Source organism: Phaenicophaeus curvirostris, chromosome 8, assembly GCF_032191515.1.
Source record: "Phaenicophaeus curvirostris isolate KB17595 chromosome 8, BPBGC_Pcur_1.0, whole genome shotgun sequence".
NCBI lineage: Eukaryota > Metazoa > Chordata > Aves > Cuculiformes > Cuculidae > Phaenicophaeus > Phaenicophaeus curvirostris.
In genome coordinates this window covers 11,667,868-11,686,014 of record NC_091399.1, presented here as the reverse complement: position 1 = coordinate 11,686,014, position 18,147 = coordinate 11,667,868, and the positions used below count along the sequence as shown (strand labels likewise).

At 52.5% G+C, this 18,147-nt stretch overlaps 2 protein-coding genes across 9 annotated transcripts in view; both read left to right on the top strand.

The window, feature by feature from the left end:
- The first annotated feature begins 3,511 nt into the window (after nt 1-3,511).
- LOC138723450 (P-selectin-like) lies at nt 3,512-14,665 on the top strand. 7 transcript variants are annotated; one of them, XM_069862472.1, is made up of 17 exons: nt 3,512-3,660; nt 4,632-4,722; nt 6,889-7,278; nt 7,376-7,483; nt 7,596-7,778; nt 9,874-10,059; nt 10,191-10,376; nt 10,501-10,686; nt 10,823-11,008; nt 11,142-11,327; nt 11,464-11,649; nt 11,786-11,971; nt 12,108-12,293; nt 12,867-13,052; nt 13,203-13,325; nt 13,721-13,751; nt 13,889-14,665. In XM_069862472.1, exons 1-17 carry the CDS (start codon nt 3,658-3,660, stop codon nt 13,941-13,943), a joined length of 2,658 nt encoding a protein of 885 aa, XP_069718573.1. In that variant the 5' UTR covers nt 3,512-3,657; the 3' UTR covers nt 13,944-14,665. The 7 variants fall into 7 exon arrangements, with proteins under 7 accessions (XP_069718573.1, XP_069718571.1, XP_069718572.1 ...); XM_069862470.1 differs by having other exon boundaries at nt 6,825-7,278; XM_069862471.1 differs by lacking the exon at nt 3,512-3,660 and adding an exon at nt 3,973-4,099.
- A 155-nt stretch (nt 14,666-14,820) lies between these two features.
- Nucleotides 14,821-18,147, top strand: part of ATF6 (activating transcription factor 6) — an 82,994-nt gene continuing 79,667 nt past the window's right edge. For both annotated transcript variants that reach the window (XM_069862462.1, XM_069862463.1), the window contains exons 1-5: nt 14,821-14,946; nt 15,024-15,106; nt 16,891-16,978; nt 17,315-17,409; nt 17,864-17,993. In XM_069862462.1, the coding sequence (XP_069718563.1) occupies nt 14,871-14,946; nt 15,024-15,106; nt 16,891-16,978; nt 17,315-17,409; nt 17,864-17,993 (472 nt within the window). In that variant the 5' untranslated portion in view covers nt 14,821-14,870. The remainder of the gene's footprint in view (nt 14,947-15,023; nt 15,107-16,890; nt 16,979-17,314; nt 17,410-17,863; nt 17,994-18,147) is intronic.

Below are 18,147 nucleotides of genomic sequence, written 5' to 3'. Positions count from 1 at the left end.
AAGATTCTGCATTAAACTAAATATGTGACGAAAGCACTGATGTTGTCTGGGCTTGCTTTATGAGATAGAAGATCCTGCATTAAACTAAATATGTGACAAAAGCACTAGTCTTGTCTGGGATGCCAGTGGCCTGCTCCATTAGCTGCTTATGCCTCCACTGTTAGGGTTGCAGCTGCACCAAGCCAGCATGACGGCTCTGGGTATTGCTTTCGTGCTGGGAAGATGGGTGCCATCAAGGGAGGGCCAAGTGGGTCACTGGTCCATCTTGACCTTCCAGGGATGCACAGAGCAGTGGGAAGCTGGGCAGGGTGTAGGCAGAGCAATCGTAGTTCCCAAAATCAGCTCTGCAGGCTAGGTGGTTCTGCTCTTGCTTAGGACAAGGGCTGCCTGCGTGGCTGTGGGGCTTCCCCTGGTGCAACACATCGCCAGAGCTGCACCCCAGCACCTCACACCCACCCTGTGCCCCGGTTCACTGGCAGGGCAGAGGCTCTGCCCGGAATTCCCCGGGTGGGCAGAGCCACTTGTTTACTCTCTACCACACAAGCAGTAGATAATTTCAACATTATCTGCACCCACAGCATCCTGTTTAGTGAACTCATCTGTCATGCACATGTTGCTGCTGCCGGGCACCAGGGAGCTGGCAGGCAGTGCAGGCAAGGAGTACCCATCTAGCAGCAGTGCCCAGTGAAAAGACTCTCCATCACCCATGTGGCAGGGGAAAGGCATGAAGCAGAAAGCTGTCCTACAGCTGAAATCAAAGAAACATCTCTTAAAGTGTGTGCAGGAGTGATTTGCCCAAAACTATCCCTGTATCCCATGCCCAGGGCTGCCCCAGCACCATGAGATCCTTGTGGGTTGGGGAGGGTGGAGAGAGCGTAGCCCATGGGCTGTCTTGGAAGCATCCCTGTCCTTCTGGTCCTGGCCTAATCCTTGCAACTATCTCACCCCCTCCAAGCCAGGACGGCACTCGGATAACGTATCTCCCTGTGGCCAAAAACTCAAATCGTGAGAAAGATTCTATCTGCTGCTGCTTTCCTCCAGGGCTACCAGAGAAGTGTCCAGCTGCTGGGACTGCAGGCCAGGAGCTGTGCTGGGGGACATGCCCAAATGCACCCTGCAGCACAGGGGCACCCTTTGGATCAAACCCTCCTTGGGAACCTGTGGTGAGGAGGAGCCATCCCCTGCCTGCACTCAGAAGGTGCCTCTAGAGCCTCAGTGAGAACCACCTTGGTCACCAGGGTGGCAGCAGCCGGGCTACACCATGGCAGTGTGGACCATGCCACATTCCTGCCAGGGTGCTGCCAGGTGCCTGTTATCTGTGGGCTGCTGACTCCTGCCTGGTGGCAAGGGCAAGGAAGGCTCCCCAGGAAGCTGCCTGCTGTATCGCCTGTGGCAGCTGCGGCAGGCAAGCTGTGGCAGGGTGTCTTGGTTCCTCTGTGGTTTTCTGGAGGACATTGCACAAGGAGGGGGACAGGCTGTGTCACCGTGAGGTGGGAGTCTCTGCCCAGAACACCACAAGTGTGGCTCTGCATGGGGTAGTGGCGTGGTGGTGATGGGGGTGCCCCTTGCACCACCTTTACCCAAGATCTCACTCCACCGGGTCCTGTGAACTCCCAGGGGTCACATTGTAGAGCACAATCTGGACTTGGCCCTGGAGTTCTGCAGAGGTTTAGCTCTGGGGCATCTGCCCAGCTCTGCCAGTGCCCACCTCCCCATGCAGCATGTGCAGAACCATGGGTCCCATCCATACCTGGATGCTCCCAGCACTGTCAGGATACTTGTGCAAGCATCACACCCTAACCCTGCGCATGACCCCCTGCATGGCCGAGGCACATCGAGAGGGCACAAAGTATCTGCCTGAGCAGGCAGTGATGGCTGCAGCAGCTCAGCTGCTTCCCCCAGTAAGCCTTGTGGTCACAGCCTGTGGGTGGGTTTTCCAGCCCTGCCGCCTACACAGCACCCTTGGCAGCGGTCTGCAGGTGGGAGTGCAGCACCCATGCTCCCTTCCCCACTGAAACAGCCTGGAGCAGGATTCTCAGAGGAGACCTCTGTCTGTTGCTCAGGACTGGGGCACAGCGAAGGAGGCACATTTCCACTCCAGATCCCTGCAGAGTCCAGAGGGACAGTGAGGAGGTGACATAGGAAGATGTATTTGTACCTGCTCCCTCTAGTCCATACTGAGCAAAGTGCTGTCTTGCAGTTTGTACTGAGCCCTTGGAGGGGTGGCCAGGGGCAGAGAATGTACCATCCCATCACCTAGAAAATCTCTAAATCTCTGCACTACTCAGCCTGTAAGGCAGAAATGGGCCCTTTCTTGGTAAACAGGGCAGCAGGAACCCATCAGGGAGTGTGTGCCCTGAAATGCATCCTGAGTCCTTCCCGTGTAGCCAGCCTTGGAAACCACCCGAGATTCCCAGGAGAATGCAGAGCTGATTAAAATCTTCTCTCCCTCCCACCATGGGTACATTTTTCCACTACCTGTAAAGCAGCCTTCGGCACTGGTCCTGCTGTGCAGGATCACGTCTTAGAGCCCAGGTACCTGCAGGCAGGGGATACCTGCACCCCACAAACAGCTTTGAACTTGTACATGTTCTACCCTTTGCACTGGCAGCATGCTCACCCACCTTGCTCAGCTCTCAGCCACCTTGCTTCTGTTTTTAAAACAATACCAGAAAATACTTGTAGTTGCAAAAATAAAGGTGGGAATTTTTTTTTCTACTGCTCTGCCCTACCATGCTAGGTCTCAGTAGAAGTGAAGCTGGCAGGGGCACAGCCTGCTCCCCTCCAGGGCCATGCACTTTTGAGCACCCCTCTAACTCCCAATGGGTCTCCCAACAGGTGGGAACGAAACCCTCAGCATTTGGAGATGCTCTCCTGCCTCAGAAGCATCCCCTCAGCCTCTCTGCCATCCTGGCTGCTTCTTCCCTTGCCATAACGGTATACCCTCTGCACATGAGCTGCTTAGAAAGGGCTCATGAATTACTGGACATACAGGCTTATCCTCAACAATTCCATGAAAACAGACAATTGCAGTAAAACATTTTGCAAGGAGATATCCAGAGACAGGAACTGAGTTTAATTTACATTGGCCAAGTATAAAGTCATTGTAGTGGGTTATGGCTTTTGAGGGATGGGCTCCTTCTTTTGTCTAGCATGAGTCCCACTGGAGCAGCATCAGTTTCTCTGGATATGGAAAATACATGTGACCTGCATGGCTCTCACTTTGGCTTTAGCTGGAAATGAGCAGAGTAATTCCTGCCAACACAAATTTCCTTAGAAGCAGAATGGGATAAGGAAAGATTTATGATGATTCAAGAATGATCCAAGGGGAGGTGAATACAATGAGACATGTTTCTGAAGCATTGGTGGAAGTTCATAAAGGATATTACCAACTCGGGGGAAGTTCCTCTGGCACGTTCTTCAACCTTTCTTATGAAGGCTTAAAGGCAAAGACAGGAAAATACATTGTGTAAGTGACAGTTTATAAATGGTATATGAAGATTCACAGCCAGAGCAAAAATCCTGCGAGTGAGGAGAGCATCTGGTGCAGGAGCGGGGAGGCTGTGAGCCACGCTCCCATTCAGCCCGCCTGGGAGCTTATCACCCCTTATTGCTCCTCTGTCCCCCAGCTACCAGCGTGGGCACTGCAACACAGACATGGTGAGTTGGAGAGGTATCCATGCTTTGGGCATCATTGGCTGGAGCAGGACCCTTCTGCACGTCCTGGGGGGTCTCAGGCAAGCCTGGCTCATTGGGGGTTGGCTCCCATAGCAGCATGGGGATGCACCTGACTCCCATGCTATGGGGCAGGTGACGAGCTGAGTCTTGCCAGGGCCATGGCCAGGACAGAGCCTGCTGTTACCCTCCAACCTGGAGCTGCAAGCAGGGTCTCTCTAGGTAAGAGAACCCTGCAGCAGGGGAAGCGGGGAACAAGGCAGGATGTGGTCTGGCAGCAGGGGTGGGGTGGGAGGGGAAGAGACCAAGGGCAGGGAACCATGCTCCGTATGCTCAGAGGAAGTGCAAGCCCTGCTGCCCACCAAGGGCCAGACGGCTTCAGGCTGTCAGCAGCTGAGCAAGGTGCATCTGCAGCACCAACATGGTAGGTCTCTCTTCTTTCCTTGGGGATGAGTCAGGACCGGGCTCTGCAAAGGTGGTTAAGAGAGGGCAAGACTATGGGAAGGCACTGCCAGGAGCCAGTGCCAGTGCTGGGGACCTATGGGATGGACCCAGGCTGCCCTGGAGAGAGACTGCCCAGGCAGCAAGGCCATGCCAGGCACACAGGGCTCTGCTGCAGAGACAATGCCAGCACCGGCTGGGCAGGGAGGGCTGGGAGACACAGGGCATGCCCTGGGCTCAGAGGTTCCCCAGGAGTGAAGTGCACTGCTGGCACAGCCTCCCCAAGTGCCCATCTGTGCTGTGGGCACAGCACCCCCAAAACTGCCTTGCTGGAGGGACCCTTTCTGCAGCAGAGCTGTACCTGGCCAGCAGCAGCACGCATGCCTGCATGCAAGCCCACAGAAGCAATGTGCCCGTGTGGCTACCAGGACTACCTAATGGTGGTGTGGGTGCGTGGTTGGGTGCATGAACCCCCGTGGAATGTGCTTGCTCACACCTCCCTCTCTGGCATGCAGGGTACTGCTGAGGCACTGCGGTCTGCTGGGAGGACGTGGGCTCTGGGATCTCATGGTTTCTGCTATTTGGGCATCGTTGCCATCACTTGGGGTAAGCCATCTGCCACCCACTCAATTACTTGAGCCCAGCATGACAAAGCCGCTGAGGAGACCGCAGGTCTGGGAAACTGGAAAAGGGCAGCAAAGTTATTTTGGGAACTCATCAGTTCCCTGCCCATGACTGCCAGCCCCAGGACTGGATCTTTCTGGGCTAGGAGGGGTCTGCATCTGCCTGAGCCAGCTCCCTCCAGCCAGACCTGGAAAAGGACCATGCCCTCCCAGGTAGGGCCAGTCCACACTCAGGCTTCGTGTGTGGTGTCTGGTTCCCCAAGTGCAGCATAGCAGGCAGCGCGTTGTGCTATGAACTGGACAAAGGCAGCAGGAGCTCTACCATCAGGACCCACAGGTGCAAAGGCTAGGAACAGCATCATGCAGGGTTAAAAGCTGTTAATTGACATCAGGAGAAGAAATCAGTACCTAATTTGAGTTTGATGCCTGTAGGATATATCCTTCACGCATCGGCATTGCACAGAGCAAAAGCTGCCAGCGCCTGCTCTGACCTCAGAGATCCTTCATGAGCCTGGTTATTTTCCAAAGAACCTTTTGTGGCTGAGCTAAGGAACAGAGGCAAAGGCTGAAGGGTAAGGAGGAGTCTGAGATTTACCTCTGAGGTGAAAACAAAAACGCAAAGGTACCCCAAGTGCAGTGGGTGATGAACACCTCCCTGGAGGGGGGAATCAGGAGTCGCCAGGAGAGCCAAGGTGTCAAAACACAAACAGCACCCACTTGAGGATTCAGCTCCAGGTGGGGCAGGGAGAAGTAACATAAGGCTGAAGGGAAGGAACTATGAACTATGCTACAGAGGTTGTTACTGGTGGAGCTGGAGGAAAGAGGCAGGACAGCATGTAGCAGGTGGGCTCCCTTGGTCCCTCTCAGTCTGGGGATGGGAAGTATGAGAGTAGTGGGGTGGCTGTCCTGAGCCGTGCTGGGAAGGTAGCAAGAGCTGCAAGGCAGGTGGTAGGAGCTGAGGATGGGGTAGGCTCCCAGGAGGTCCTGCAGCCCCAAATTTCCAAGGGGTGAAAAGGAGGGCTATTGTTGAAGGCCATATTTTCCTTGGCTTCTGTTTTGTGGAATAAGTGGATAGTTCATCCTTTCACAAGGAAAAACAGACAGATTATGGGAAATTTGCTTAGAAAAATGTGTAATTACTGACAAAATCAGAGCCCTAATTAGACTGGGGAAGCCCTAGATTTGCATGTAATTGGCGATGCCTAGACTTTTGCCTGTATGACCACAGTGCAATACACTCTCCTGAGACACAGGGTACACCAGGCTGGTTGTTTGGAACAAACTTTGATCCCTATCTCACCCTCTGCACAGATGGAGATATGATCCTTGTATTGCTTTCTGCAGTTGTGGAGTTGTCTGCTTCTGGAGAAGAGGGAGGAGTTGGGTTTTTTTGTGTGTGTAGCTAAAATCCTTTGAATGCATCAAGTTGTGGTGTGAAATGCTGTAAATAAGAGTAGGGCTTCAGCAAAGTGACCTTTGCTTCTGGGTGCGGGTTCCAGTTAATCTCTGGCTTTGTCCTGCCTGGTAGGCATGGCCAGGATGTGAACCTGACTTTTGCAAGATGTTGTTTTGCAATACTGAGTTTACAAGAATCTTCAGACCATCTCTGTCTTACATGAGTGGCTCGGGATCCAAATGCTTTTGGGATGAGGACAGGCTCATTGCTCTGCCTTGCTCCGAGCTGACTCTCATGTAGAAGTGTAAAGCAAGAAAACAGGAGTGGTACACTTCTGCACTCAAGGAAGGAACCATGTGTAAGAAAACATCTCGAGGTTGGGTTGTCCCCATTGGGAAACATTTGTGGGCAAGGGAGCAGGGCTGCAGGGCTGGGCTTTCAACTGTTGTGCTGGAGGACGGTTGGCATCACTGCTTGGGGCTCTTCTGCCATCTGTGCTCTGCCTGCCCCATCCCATGCTGACCTTTGTCTCAGCCTTCACCCCATTTTCCCCACCGTCCCACCTTAGCTCCTTCTGTCATGCCTAATCCACCCACGTCACTGTACACTCTTAGAGCCCCATTCTCACACACACTTGTTCCTTCCCCCAGCTGGTCACTGATATCTCTTAGCACTAATTCCATCCCTAGCCCACCCAAAGGACCCCATCCCAGACCTCACTTTCCCAAAGCTGGACCTCATCCTCTCTGAAAGGCGTGGTGACACAGGTGGAGGTGAGTGCCTGGACGTACCACTACAGTAACCAAGGAGACTACACGTGGGAGCAGGCCAGGAACTACTGCCAGACCTTCTTCACTGACCTGGTGGCAATCCAGAATAAGCAGGAGATTGAGTACCTCAACAAGAGCCTGCCCTTCCACGGGCACTACTACTGGATTGGTATCCGCAAACTGGGTGGCACCTGGACCTGGGTGGGCACCAAGAAAGTGCTGACAAAAGAGGCTGAGAACTGGGCAGCTGGGGAGCCCAACAACCGCCGCTTCAATCAGGACTGTGTGGAGATCTACATCAAGCGACAGCGGGAGTCGGGCAAGTGGAATGATGAGCCGTGCAACCGGAGGAAAAAGGCATTGTGCTACCTGGGTAAGCAAGGAGACCGCATCAAGGAGCTGGATTGGGTGGGCTAGGAATCTTGGCAGGGTGGCTACTGGCTCCTGATGACTATCTTCTGTGTGTGCAGCTTCCTGCCAGCCCCACCTATGCAGCCAACATGGCGAGTGTGTGGAGACCATTGGAAGCTACCACTGTGACTGCTACCCTGGCTTCCATGGCCCTGAGTGTGAGAATGGTGAGCTGTCCATTCCCATTCCTCCCTCCCTTCTGGAGAGCCTGACTCTCAGTGGCAAAGCAGGCAAGTTCAATATGCTCCTAATGGGCTGGTGGTGCCATGTCTCTCCCAGTTGCGCAGTGCACTGAGCTCGAGCCCAAGGGAGTGCACATGAACTGCAGCCATCCCTATGGAGACTTCAGCTACAACTCCACCTGCGTGTTCAGGTGCCAGGAGGGGTTTGAGCGACAAGGGGAGGGCACACTGCAGTGCCTGGCTTCCCAGCAGTGGTCAGCAGACACACCCACGTGCACAGGTAGGGCCTGCCAGGACTCTGTCTCAGGTATGAAGCCCTGAGGCTTTTATAGGGCCAGCACTGCTCAGGCAAGCAATGAGCTGGGCTTGGAGTGCCCTGGCCCTCTGGGGAAGGAGCTCCCCAATGAGGCTGCAATGGGCAGGGGTTCTGTGAGCTCTGGATAAGCCCCCTGCTCTCCCCATCTGCGCAGTGCTCGTTTGCTGTCCTGAATCCCACCCATGCACCAGCACCCTGCATGCTCGAAGGGCAAGACAGTGTCTTAGCACCTCCATCACCCTAGTGGCACCATCTCCACCTCCCTGAGCCCACCCTGATCCACCTTAGGAAGATGTTCCACATCTTGGGCATCATCAGAGAAGAGTAGAGGGGCTACCTGGGCTGGGCCACCTTCAGCAGGGGCAAGTACTCATGAGATGAGGTTAGATATGAGCTGGGAGGGACAGAACAGGGCAGGAAACTGCGAAGGAGAGAAAGTTGCAGTATGGTACACCGCAGGGACAGGGAAAGTCTTCCTGTTTGCAGCTTGAGGGTTTGCAGCCAGGCCCTGGGTGCCCCAGAGAAGTGCTGGGCTTTTTTCTAGGGTGTTGGAGCCCTGCTCCAACCTTCTCTGTACCACTACATGGTTCAATGGGATAAATCAAGGACTGGAGTGGACACAGGACACAAATGGGGATCCTCAGTATTGGGAGACCCAGCAGGGAGGGGCAGAGTCTCTGTGTATATATATTTAAAAAACCACTGCAGTGAAGTTAGTGCTGCTGATGACGCCTGCGCTGGGTTGGCCTGTGGTCCAACCCAGGCCTTGCTTTAGGCAGCTGAGACCAGCAGAGCTTTCTGCAATTAAGGAAAACAGGCATGGATGTGGGATGTGAGTGTCCCATGGCCAGCATCCCTAACCATGGCAGCATCAGGAGCTGGCTCCTAGTTTGGTGAAAGTCCTCCCAGGCAAGCTGGCCTGAACCTGCCCACTCCAGGCTTTTCAAATTCCCAAAGGCTTGCTTTCTCAACTCATTGTTTTTTCCTGCTGGCTATATGTATGACTGATTTCATTTTTGTGAAGAATCAGATGAGTTAGTCGGTCACCTTTGCTGATAATGAAGCTGAATCAGCAACTGTTGCCAGTTGAGTTTACTCTGAAAAAGAGCAGAGGCTCCTGCTGTTGTGTAGCTGACAGTGCTGTGCGCTACCGTGTCTCTGCCTGCAGCTGGCTGCCCCGGAAAAGGGCCAAGTCAATTGCTCCCACCCACACGGCACCTTCACCTTCAACTCCACATGTGCCTTCTCCTGCTAAGAGGGCTTTGAGCTGATGGGAGCATGGAGGCTGCAGTGCACAGCTGGTGGTGTCTGGACCAGGCCCCCTCCATGCTGCAAAAGTAGAGCCTGGGCTGCCTGGTTGGGGGTGCCTCAGTACCGGGGTTTGGGGCCCTGATAGACACCTCTGGGGATTCTGGGGGAAACTAGTCTTGCCTGTAAACTAGCTATGAAAGGAATAGTCTACCAAGGAAAGTGTTTGGTGTCAGTCTGAAAAGAGAAGATGCAGGGAATGGGTCTGTTTGACCCAGGCTGGGTGCTGGTAATGTTTGATGTCCTGCAAGCAGTGGAGCCACTTGTCCCAGCAGACGCTGGGTGCTGCCCTAGCATGCAGTAAAACACAACCTGGGGAGGCTGGCACACAACCCGTATAGCCATCACAGTCATCCCATCCCAGTCCACTATGGCCACAAGGACATCTGAGTGTCCTCCCCACTGTCGTTGTGACAAGAATGGAGCCAAGCCTCTGCTCCCCTCCAGGAAGAGAGGCAAGTAGGACTGCAGCAGCTGTGGTCCTTTGTCTCAGGGGCTGCATCCTGGGGTAGGGCAGAGGACAAACAGGGCTCTACCAGAACAGCAACAGCCTCCCCCTCCCCTTCCCGCCTCCTCCCCAGAAATCACTCGTGTGGCAGAAAAATCATTGTACCATGAAACCTGTCTGGGTGAGAGAGCTAAATCAAAGGCATATCCACCATAGATTTGGGTTTGTTTGATTGGGATTCAGCCCTAATCCCTAGGTTTAACCTCATCTATTCTGTCCCTGAGACCTGCTTTTCCATTGCAGCCATTACCTGCCCAGTGATCAGTGCCCCAGATCGGGGAGAGATGAACTGCTCCCACCTCCATGGGGATTTTGCCTTTGGTTCTACGTGTACCTTCTCCTGCCAGACTGGGTTTGCACTGATGGGGTCAGAGAACCGTGAGTGTACAGCCACAGGGACCTGGACAGGGGATACCCCACGCTGTGAAGGTAGAGCTGCTGCTGGAGCTCAGAGTGTCACTAGCTGTGGAGTGACACTATGATGTTCCTCAGTCTCTTTGTCCCAGCAGTTTAGTCCAGTGTCCAAGCTCCTGCTTGACATGTGCCTTTTCGCCCTGCAGTGATCACTTGCCCAGCACTCAGCGTGCCAGACCAAGGCCAGCTGAACTGCTCCCACCTCCACGGGGACTTCAACTTTGGCTCCACATGTGCCTTTTCCTGTCAGGCAGGGTTTGCACTGGTGGGGCCAGAAAGCCGTGAGTGCACAGCTACAGGGACCTGGACTGGTGACTCTCCACACTGTAGAGGTAAAGTTGCTGCTCAGGGTGTCAGAGACCCTGTGATGTTCTCAGGAATCTTGGTCCTTTCATTCCAACAGTTTAGCCTCATATCCCCCAGGCTTCTGCTTGAAGCATATCTCTATCCTTGCAGCCATTACCTGCCCACTGCTCAGTGCCCCAGATCGGGGAGAGATGAACTGCTCCCACCTCCATGGGGATTTTGCCTTTGGTTCTACGTGTACCTTCTCCTGCCAGATAGGGTTTGCACTGATGGGGCCAGAGAGCCGTGAGTGCATGGCCACAGGGACCTGGACTGGCGATACTCCACATTGTGAAGGTAGAGTTGCTGCTCAGTGTGTCAAAGGGCTTGAGGTGACTCTGTGCTTTTGTCTGGTGTATCAATGCTCTCATTTCAGCAGTTTAGACTCATAGTCGCCAGACTCCTAGTTGAAGTGTGCTTATTTGCCCTGCAGCCATTAGCTGCCCACTCCTTAGTGCACCACACTGGGGAGACATGAACTGTTCCCACCTCTACATGGACTTTGCTTTCGGCTCCACATGTGCCTTCACCTGCCAGACAGGGTTTCTGCTGATGGGACCAGAGAACCGTGAGTGCACAGCCATGGGGACCTGGACTGGGGATGCCCCACAATGCAAAGGTAGAGTTGCTGCTTGAGACATCACAGGCCTCAGGATGACCCTGGAATGTTCTCCAGTGTCTTGGTTCTCTCATCTTGGTTTAGCCTCATAGTCCACAGGCTTCTGCTTGAAGTATGCCTACTTACCCTGCAGCTGTCACCTGCCCAGTGCTCAGTGCTCCAGATCAGGGAGAGCTGAACTGCTCCCACCTCCATGGGGAATTCACCTTTGGCTCCACATGTACCTTCTCCTGCCAGACCGGGTTTGCACTGATGGGGGTGGAGAGACGTGAGTGCACAGCCACAGGGACCTGGACTGGGGATGCCCCACAATGCAAAGGTAGACCGGCTACTCAAGGTGTCACTGGCTGTGGGGTGGACTCTGGGCTGTTCTCTGCTGTCTTGGTCCTCTTGTCCCAACAGCTTAGTCATGTAATCCCCAAGCTTCTCCTTGAAGAGTATCCCTGTCTTTGCAGCTATTGCCTGCCCAGTGCTCAGTGCTCCAGATCAGGGAGAGCTGAACTGCTCCCACCTCCATGGGGAATTCACCTTTGGCTCCACATGTACCTTCTCCTGCCAGACCGGGTTTGCACTGATGGGGGTGGAGAGACGTGAGTGCACAGCCACAGGGACCTGGACTGGGGATGCCCCACAATGCAAAGGTAGACCAGCTACTCAAGGTGTCACTGGCTGTGGGGTGGACTCTGGGCTGTTCTGTGGTGTCTTGGTCCTCTTGTCCCAACAGCTTAGCCATGTAATCCCCAAGCTTCTCCTTGAAGAGTATCCCTATCTTTGCAGCTACTGCCTGCCCAGTGCTCAGTGCTCCAGATCAGGGAGAGCTGAACTGCTCCCACCTCCATGGGGAATTCACCTTTGGCTCCACATGTACCTTCTCCTGCCAGACCGGGTTTGCACTGATGGGGGTGGAGAGACGTGAGTGCACAGCCACAGGGACCTGGACTGGGGATGCCCCACAATGCAAAGGTAGACCGGCTACTCAAGGTGTCACTGGCTGTGGGGTGGACTCTGGGCTGTTCTCTGCTGTCTTGGTCCTCTTGTCCCAACAGCTTAGTCATGTAATCCCCAAGCTTCTCCTTGAAGAGTATCCCTGTCTTTGCAGCTATTGCCTGCCCAGTGCTCAATGCTCCAGATCACGGAGAGCTGAACTGCTCCCACCTCCATGGGGAATTCACCTTTGGCTCTACATGTACCTTCTCCTGCCAGACTGGGTTTGCTCTGATGGGGATGGAGAGCCGTGAGTGCATGGCCACAGGGTCCTGGACTGGAGACGCCCCACGCTGTGAAGGTAGAACCGCTGCTAGAGCTCAGGGTGTTGTTGACCTTGGTGTGCCATTACGATGTTCTCCAGTCTCTGGATTCCAACAGTGCAGCCTTCTAGGCTCCTATTCAAAGCATGCCTCTTCACCCTTGCAGCCATCAAATGCTCAGCACTGGCCACCCCCAAGATGGGCCAGGCTGCCTGCTCCCACCTCCCTGGGGATTTCACCTTTGGCTCAGTGTGTGCCTTGTCCTGCCAGATGGGGTTTGTGCTGATAGGGGTCAGAAAGCCGTGAGTGCACGGCCATGGGGACCTGGACTGGGGACAGCCTGCAATGCAAAGGTAGATCTCGTGATCACATACAATCAATTATAGAATCATAGAATCATTAAGGCTGGAAAAGACCTCTAAGATCATCTAGTCCAACCGTTACAGGTGTCTGGAAGTACTCTGTTGTAGCAGACTGCTTTCCCCAGTATCCCCTTCCCCTTAGCACCCCTAGTCCATGGCAGCTCATCCTCCGGCTCCATAGCCCACACGTCCCCATCCCACCATCATCAGTCCTGTCCTATTGATGCTACCACCATGCTTTATCTCCAGCCATCAGCTGCCCGGTGCTGGACCCCCCTGACAGAGGCCAGCTGAGCTGCTCTCACATGTACGGGAACTTTACATACAATGCCACATGCACCTTTTCCTGCGAGGAGGGGTTTGTTCGGATGGGAGCAGAGGTGCTCCTCTGTGCAGCCACGGGGAACTGGACCAGGCATCCTCCTGTGTGTGCAGGTACGGTGGGATCCCCTGCTCTTCTAGCACTGGGGGGTGTCCAGCTTCCTGCAGCACATATTGAATGCAGTGAGGAGTACCCCAGCAGCTTGGGCGCCGTGAAGTCCTTCTGATAACTTTCTAACTCGTGGATTTGTTGGTTTGTTTCAGAGGACAGCGCCGCCTTCTTAAAGCAAGTCCTGGCTTACAGCAGCGGCACCGCTCTGGGGGTAGCTGGCGTTGTGCTCTCCGGGGCGCTCATCGCCGTCCTCGTCAAGCGGCTCAGTGACAGAGGTACAGGAGCCCACCATCGCTTTGGCCAGAGGTTCTCAGGCCATGGGGTTACGGAGTCCATGGGGAGGGTGGGATGATCAGAAGAGTTTAGCAGTGTGGCCGTGTATTTTATTTGTTGCAAGTCCATTTAGTCTTGGCAGCACCTACTTCACAGTTTGTCCAGATGGAAGCGTCAACAGCCAGGTTTGGAGAGCAGAGCCAGGAAAACACTTTAATTGCAAGGGACAGAAAGCAATTGTTTCAATTTCCCCTTCCCGTTCCACCCTCTGGTTGTCAAACTTGGTTCCATTTCAGATGCTGCTGCTGCAGCTTCTCACTCAAGTCCTTTACTAACTGATCTGGTTCTTTCTTTTCTATCTGCACTACCCATGTGGACATTTTCATTACATTAACAGAGGAGAAGAAGAAGCTATTGAACCCCACCAGGTGAGAGCTGTGCTCTGCAAGAGGATGACTCTGCCTCTGCCCACCTGAGGCTGGTTTGTAGGCAGTGTGAGCAGCCTCAGGGGCTGGGCTAACCCCTGCCCTCTCCCTGAGGTGACTCCCTACTGTCTGTTTCCCAGTGACCTAGGATCACCAGGTATCTTCACCAATGCAGCTTATGACGCCAACCTGTAAGGTGCGAGACGCTCCCAACGCCCTGCACTCTCCATTCCAGCATTCCCCTCAGCTTCGGCTGTGGGTCACGTTTGGCCCCAGGTGGGGTCACCCATTAAGAAAGGAAGGAGTGGTCACAGCCTGGCTGTGGCCCAGACGCACCGTGTCCCCATTACCAAAAGTGACAGCAAATTAAACTCTCCAAGATTTGTTCTGGAGTTCTAGAAAGCAAGCATCCTTATATCAGGCCTGGGCAACATGCAGGAGTGATCTCCATCACATGCAAGGAGAAAAAAAGCTGGTTACAGAACATATTTCCCACTGATGTGTCTATGTATAATTTTTCCCAGAAATCTTATGCATATTCTATTACTTTCCAAGGTCTGATTTTAATGTTATGAAACTTTACAACAGTCAAAACTTGCTCAGTTGGAGCTGGCTTCAGCTCTCTGCTCTGCCTTCACTTAGATATAGGGAAATACTGCAAGCAGAGGCAACTAGAAAATAGACATATCTATTTTCTTCACACAAGAGTCTATGATTTCTATGATTCTTCACACAAGATTGTACTTCACACAAGATGTTATCAGTTTCAAAGAATGAACAGTGTGTGGGAAAAACACCGTTTCCAAAGCAAACACGCTATCAGAAGGACATTCTGTCTAACTTTCAAGGAACACAATTACTGAGATAAAACTTTACTTAAGCTTAAATAAAAGATAACGCGCGTTCTGTGATAAGAAGCTGCTTCTTGTGTCGTCGCTCCGCCCCCTGCCTCGCGCAGCCGCCCCCTCCCCTCCGCTCGGGCTGAGCCGCCGCCGCGTGCCCGGGGGCGGGGCCAGGAGCGGAGCGGCCGCGGGACCGCGCGTGTCCGCCGGCGGCCACCGTAGGGGCGGGGCGGGGCGCCTCCCGGAACGAGACGTGGATTTTGGGAGGAAGGCGGAAGCGATGGCGGCGGCGGCGGAGGAGGCCGAGTGGGAGCCGGCGGGGCTGCTACCGGCCCCGGGGAGCGGCCTTGACTGGGGTGAGTGCCGGGGCCGCGCCCTCGCCCTCGCCCTCTGGTCGCGCCGTCGCTGAGGCCGCTGTCTCTCCCTCTCGCAGAAGCGGTGCTGGGCGAGGAGCTGAACGAGCTGCTAGGCGCCGCGGAGGCACAGCGGGCCCCGAGGGACGAGGCTGAGCCCGACGTGAGTACTGGGCGGGGGAGGCCGCTCGGGCCCCGGCCCCCGTAGCGGCGCGGGGCGGGGGAGCCGTCGGCTCAGGACCCGCGGCTGTCCGAGCCGGACACTGAAACGTCGAGGTTAGAAGGGAGCGGTCTTGGTGGTGGGTAACGGTGACGCCCCTGTCGGGCAGGGCTAGTGGGGGAGGCTCGTTTCTGGGTTGTGGGAGAATCATAGAATCATAGAATAACCAGGTTGGAAGAGACCCGCCGGATCATCGAGTCCAACCATTCCTATCAAACACTAAACCATGCCCCTTAGCACCTCGTCCACCCGTGCCTTAAACACCTCCAGGGAAGGTGAATCAACCACCTCCCTGGGCAGCCTGTTCCAGTGCCCAATGACCCTTTCTGTGAAAAATTTCTTCCTAATGTCCAGCCTAAACCTCCCCTGGCGGAGCTTGAGAGATGTGGAGAAGCGTGTGTACGGTATGCCTTCGTCCATCAGTGCCGTGCTTCATCATCTGGCCTAGCAGATGGCTTCCTGTCTTCTTGTCTGTTTTCAGATTTTCTCCTAAACCCTTTGTCTGCAGCCTTATGTATTAAACCCCATGTTTTCACTCTCCCACCATATATACTGCTTTTTCTGGTGCGGGGCATTCAGCTCATGGATTCTCCACCCTCTGTGCTTCCCACTGCTCACTGTGTCCTAGCCCATCTCTAGCACAGCCCTTGGGTTATCAAGCATAAACCTAAGGTACTAAAAGCATTCCTACAGGCATTGTAGAGCCTGGTGCCAGAGAAAATCTGGGAACTGCTGCATTGTACAAGGACAGGGCATTGGCCATCCACAGCTCAACATTAGTTACCTATGTGGAGGCTCCTACTAAACAGCTCAGGCTGTGAGATTTGGTTTTCTTTCCTGTAAGTATGCTCTGATCAGATTTTTGCTTGTCCTAGTCTGCAAATAGTAATTTCTGGGCAGTCTGCAGACTTTCTGAGCCTCCTTTTATAAGTCAAGTTGAGAACATAAGGAGCGATACATTTGGGGATTTTTTTAGCAAGAAAATCTTTGTTGTATAAATTGGGTAGGTAATGTTTAGTTTTTTCAGACAAAGTGCTCATAAAGCTGTTATGTTTCGGTAGGGAACTGACTTACAGTTGCATCAGCAGAAAAAGTGGGGCAAAAGCTTGATCAGTGTTTTAAAAGTCGTACAATAAATAATATACATGAAGTGATTTTAGTTTCTGTTTTTTCTCTTGGAAAACTTAACTAGTGTCCCTGGCTTTAGAAGATGATGGTAGCAGTTTGTTCAAGTATAGGGAAACCTAATACATGCCATTCATCAGTTCTTAAGCAAATCGGTCCTTGTGTGCCTCTCCTCCTGCCTGTAAACTGAACTGATATTGCTTTTGCTTGTAAAGTACTTTGAGATATGATGATTTAAGGGCATTAAGTAAATCTGTCAATGAAGATGAAGGGAAGGACGTCAACAAGTTGCTAAAACTTGTGTTTTACATAAGGTGGTCCAGCAACTGGGCTTAGAACTTTCACTTTGCTGATAACAGTAGTGATGGTGTTAAGCTGGTATTCTTTTTTCCTACAGCTCTAAGTTTTAAAAGAAGCCTTGTCTTGTGTATTCCAGTTGAGAATTTCCCTTTTAAGGGGTCTTTATCTCTGTATACCTTAAAGCAACTGAAGTGGTAGTTTTGCTTTGTTTTCCAGAGCTGTGATAATATGCACATGGTGGCTGGTGGTTTCAATGTATATTGTCTTTTTGTATTGTTTCTTGTTCTAAACTGTCATTTCAGGCAAAGGATCTCTATAACTTTCATTTTGATTTGGATTTGATGTCGTGGAACTCGGATCTTTGGAATATTACAGGCTACCCTCATGCTGGTAATTAAACTTTTGTATTTTGCATGTGTGACTATTTCCCCCCCACCCCACTCCACAAGGGCAAGCTGTTCTAACTTTAGGATAGCGGTAACTTATGTGAAACTGTTTGATGTGCTACAGTATTTAGCTCTGTGATGAGAAGTCATGCTGTGCTTCTGTAGGATGGGTACAGCTGGCAAGGACTGCCCTACAAGCTAAACTGTTTAGTGTTTCTTGCTATGTTTTCTGCTGTGCCTTGCTTCAGGAGTTAAATAGGTGGTGCAAAGTAATGTGTTCTTTACTGATCTCCGTTGTTAAATGCTTGTGCATTAAAATTTATTTACCTGCTTCTTGCAGATGCAAGTGTGAAGACAGAACCCTTATCGCCATCCACTTCAAATTGCTCGGTCCCTTCCCCGTCATCTGTGGAGTCTCCAGTGCAGAATGTGCCTGTATGCAGAAGCTTCCATGTAACGCTGATAGCAGCAGTCATTTAGAACCACTTGTCACAAACAAAAAGCCCATTGATTTACTTGTCTGACCAACTTCGTGGCATAAGAGGAAACAGCTTATTTTTCCAGCCTTTAGAAAAACAACTTCCTTTGATCTTTTCCTTCCCCTCCTGCTGTGGCCCATTCTAAAATGAGCTTGTTCAGTTCTCTTTCTCAGTTGTGTGTATTGGCCTTGTTGCCAAACAAAATGCCTTCTGAAGTCTAGCAGTTGCTGGTCTTTGCCCCGTTTCACTTGTTTTTCAGTGGTACTTAGCATTAACCAGAATAAAACTGCAGAACAAAATCTTTCTCCTGTTTGCTGAAGCAGCAACAGAGATGTGATGAAAGGTTGTTACACTCTGAAGTGCTAGAAGACACTTATGAAGCATTAATCTAATGTAATTTCTGACTGCAGGATGATGTGGACCTCAGTTGTAGCCCCCAGATATCTCCTACCTCCCTCTACAGCAAGAGCTGCAGAAGCCCTGTGTCCCCTGATGGAGTTGGAGAGAAGAAGCCTGCTGTCAGCATCACTTCTCGATCTGGTGTGAAAGATTAAGTAACTTTAATTCCTCAGATCAAGTGTGTTGTTTTGCATACAGATGCTTAACTAACAGATATTAGTATATACCTTTCATTTCTGACTTGAGGTTGTGATCAGAAATGTCTATTTTTAACAAATATGATAGATGGGTAAAA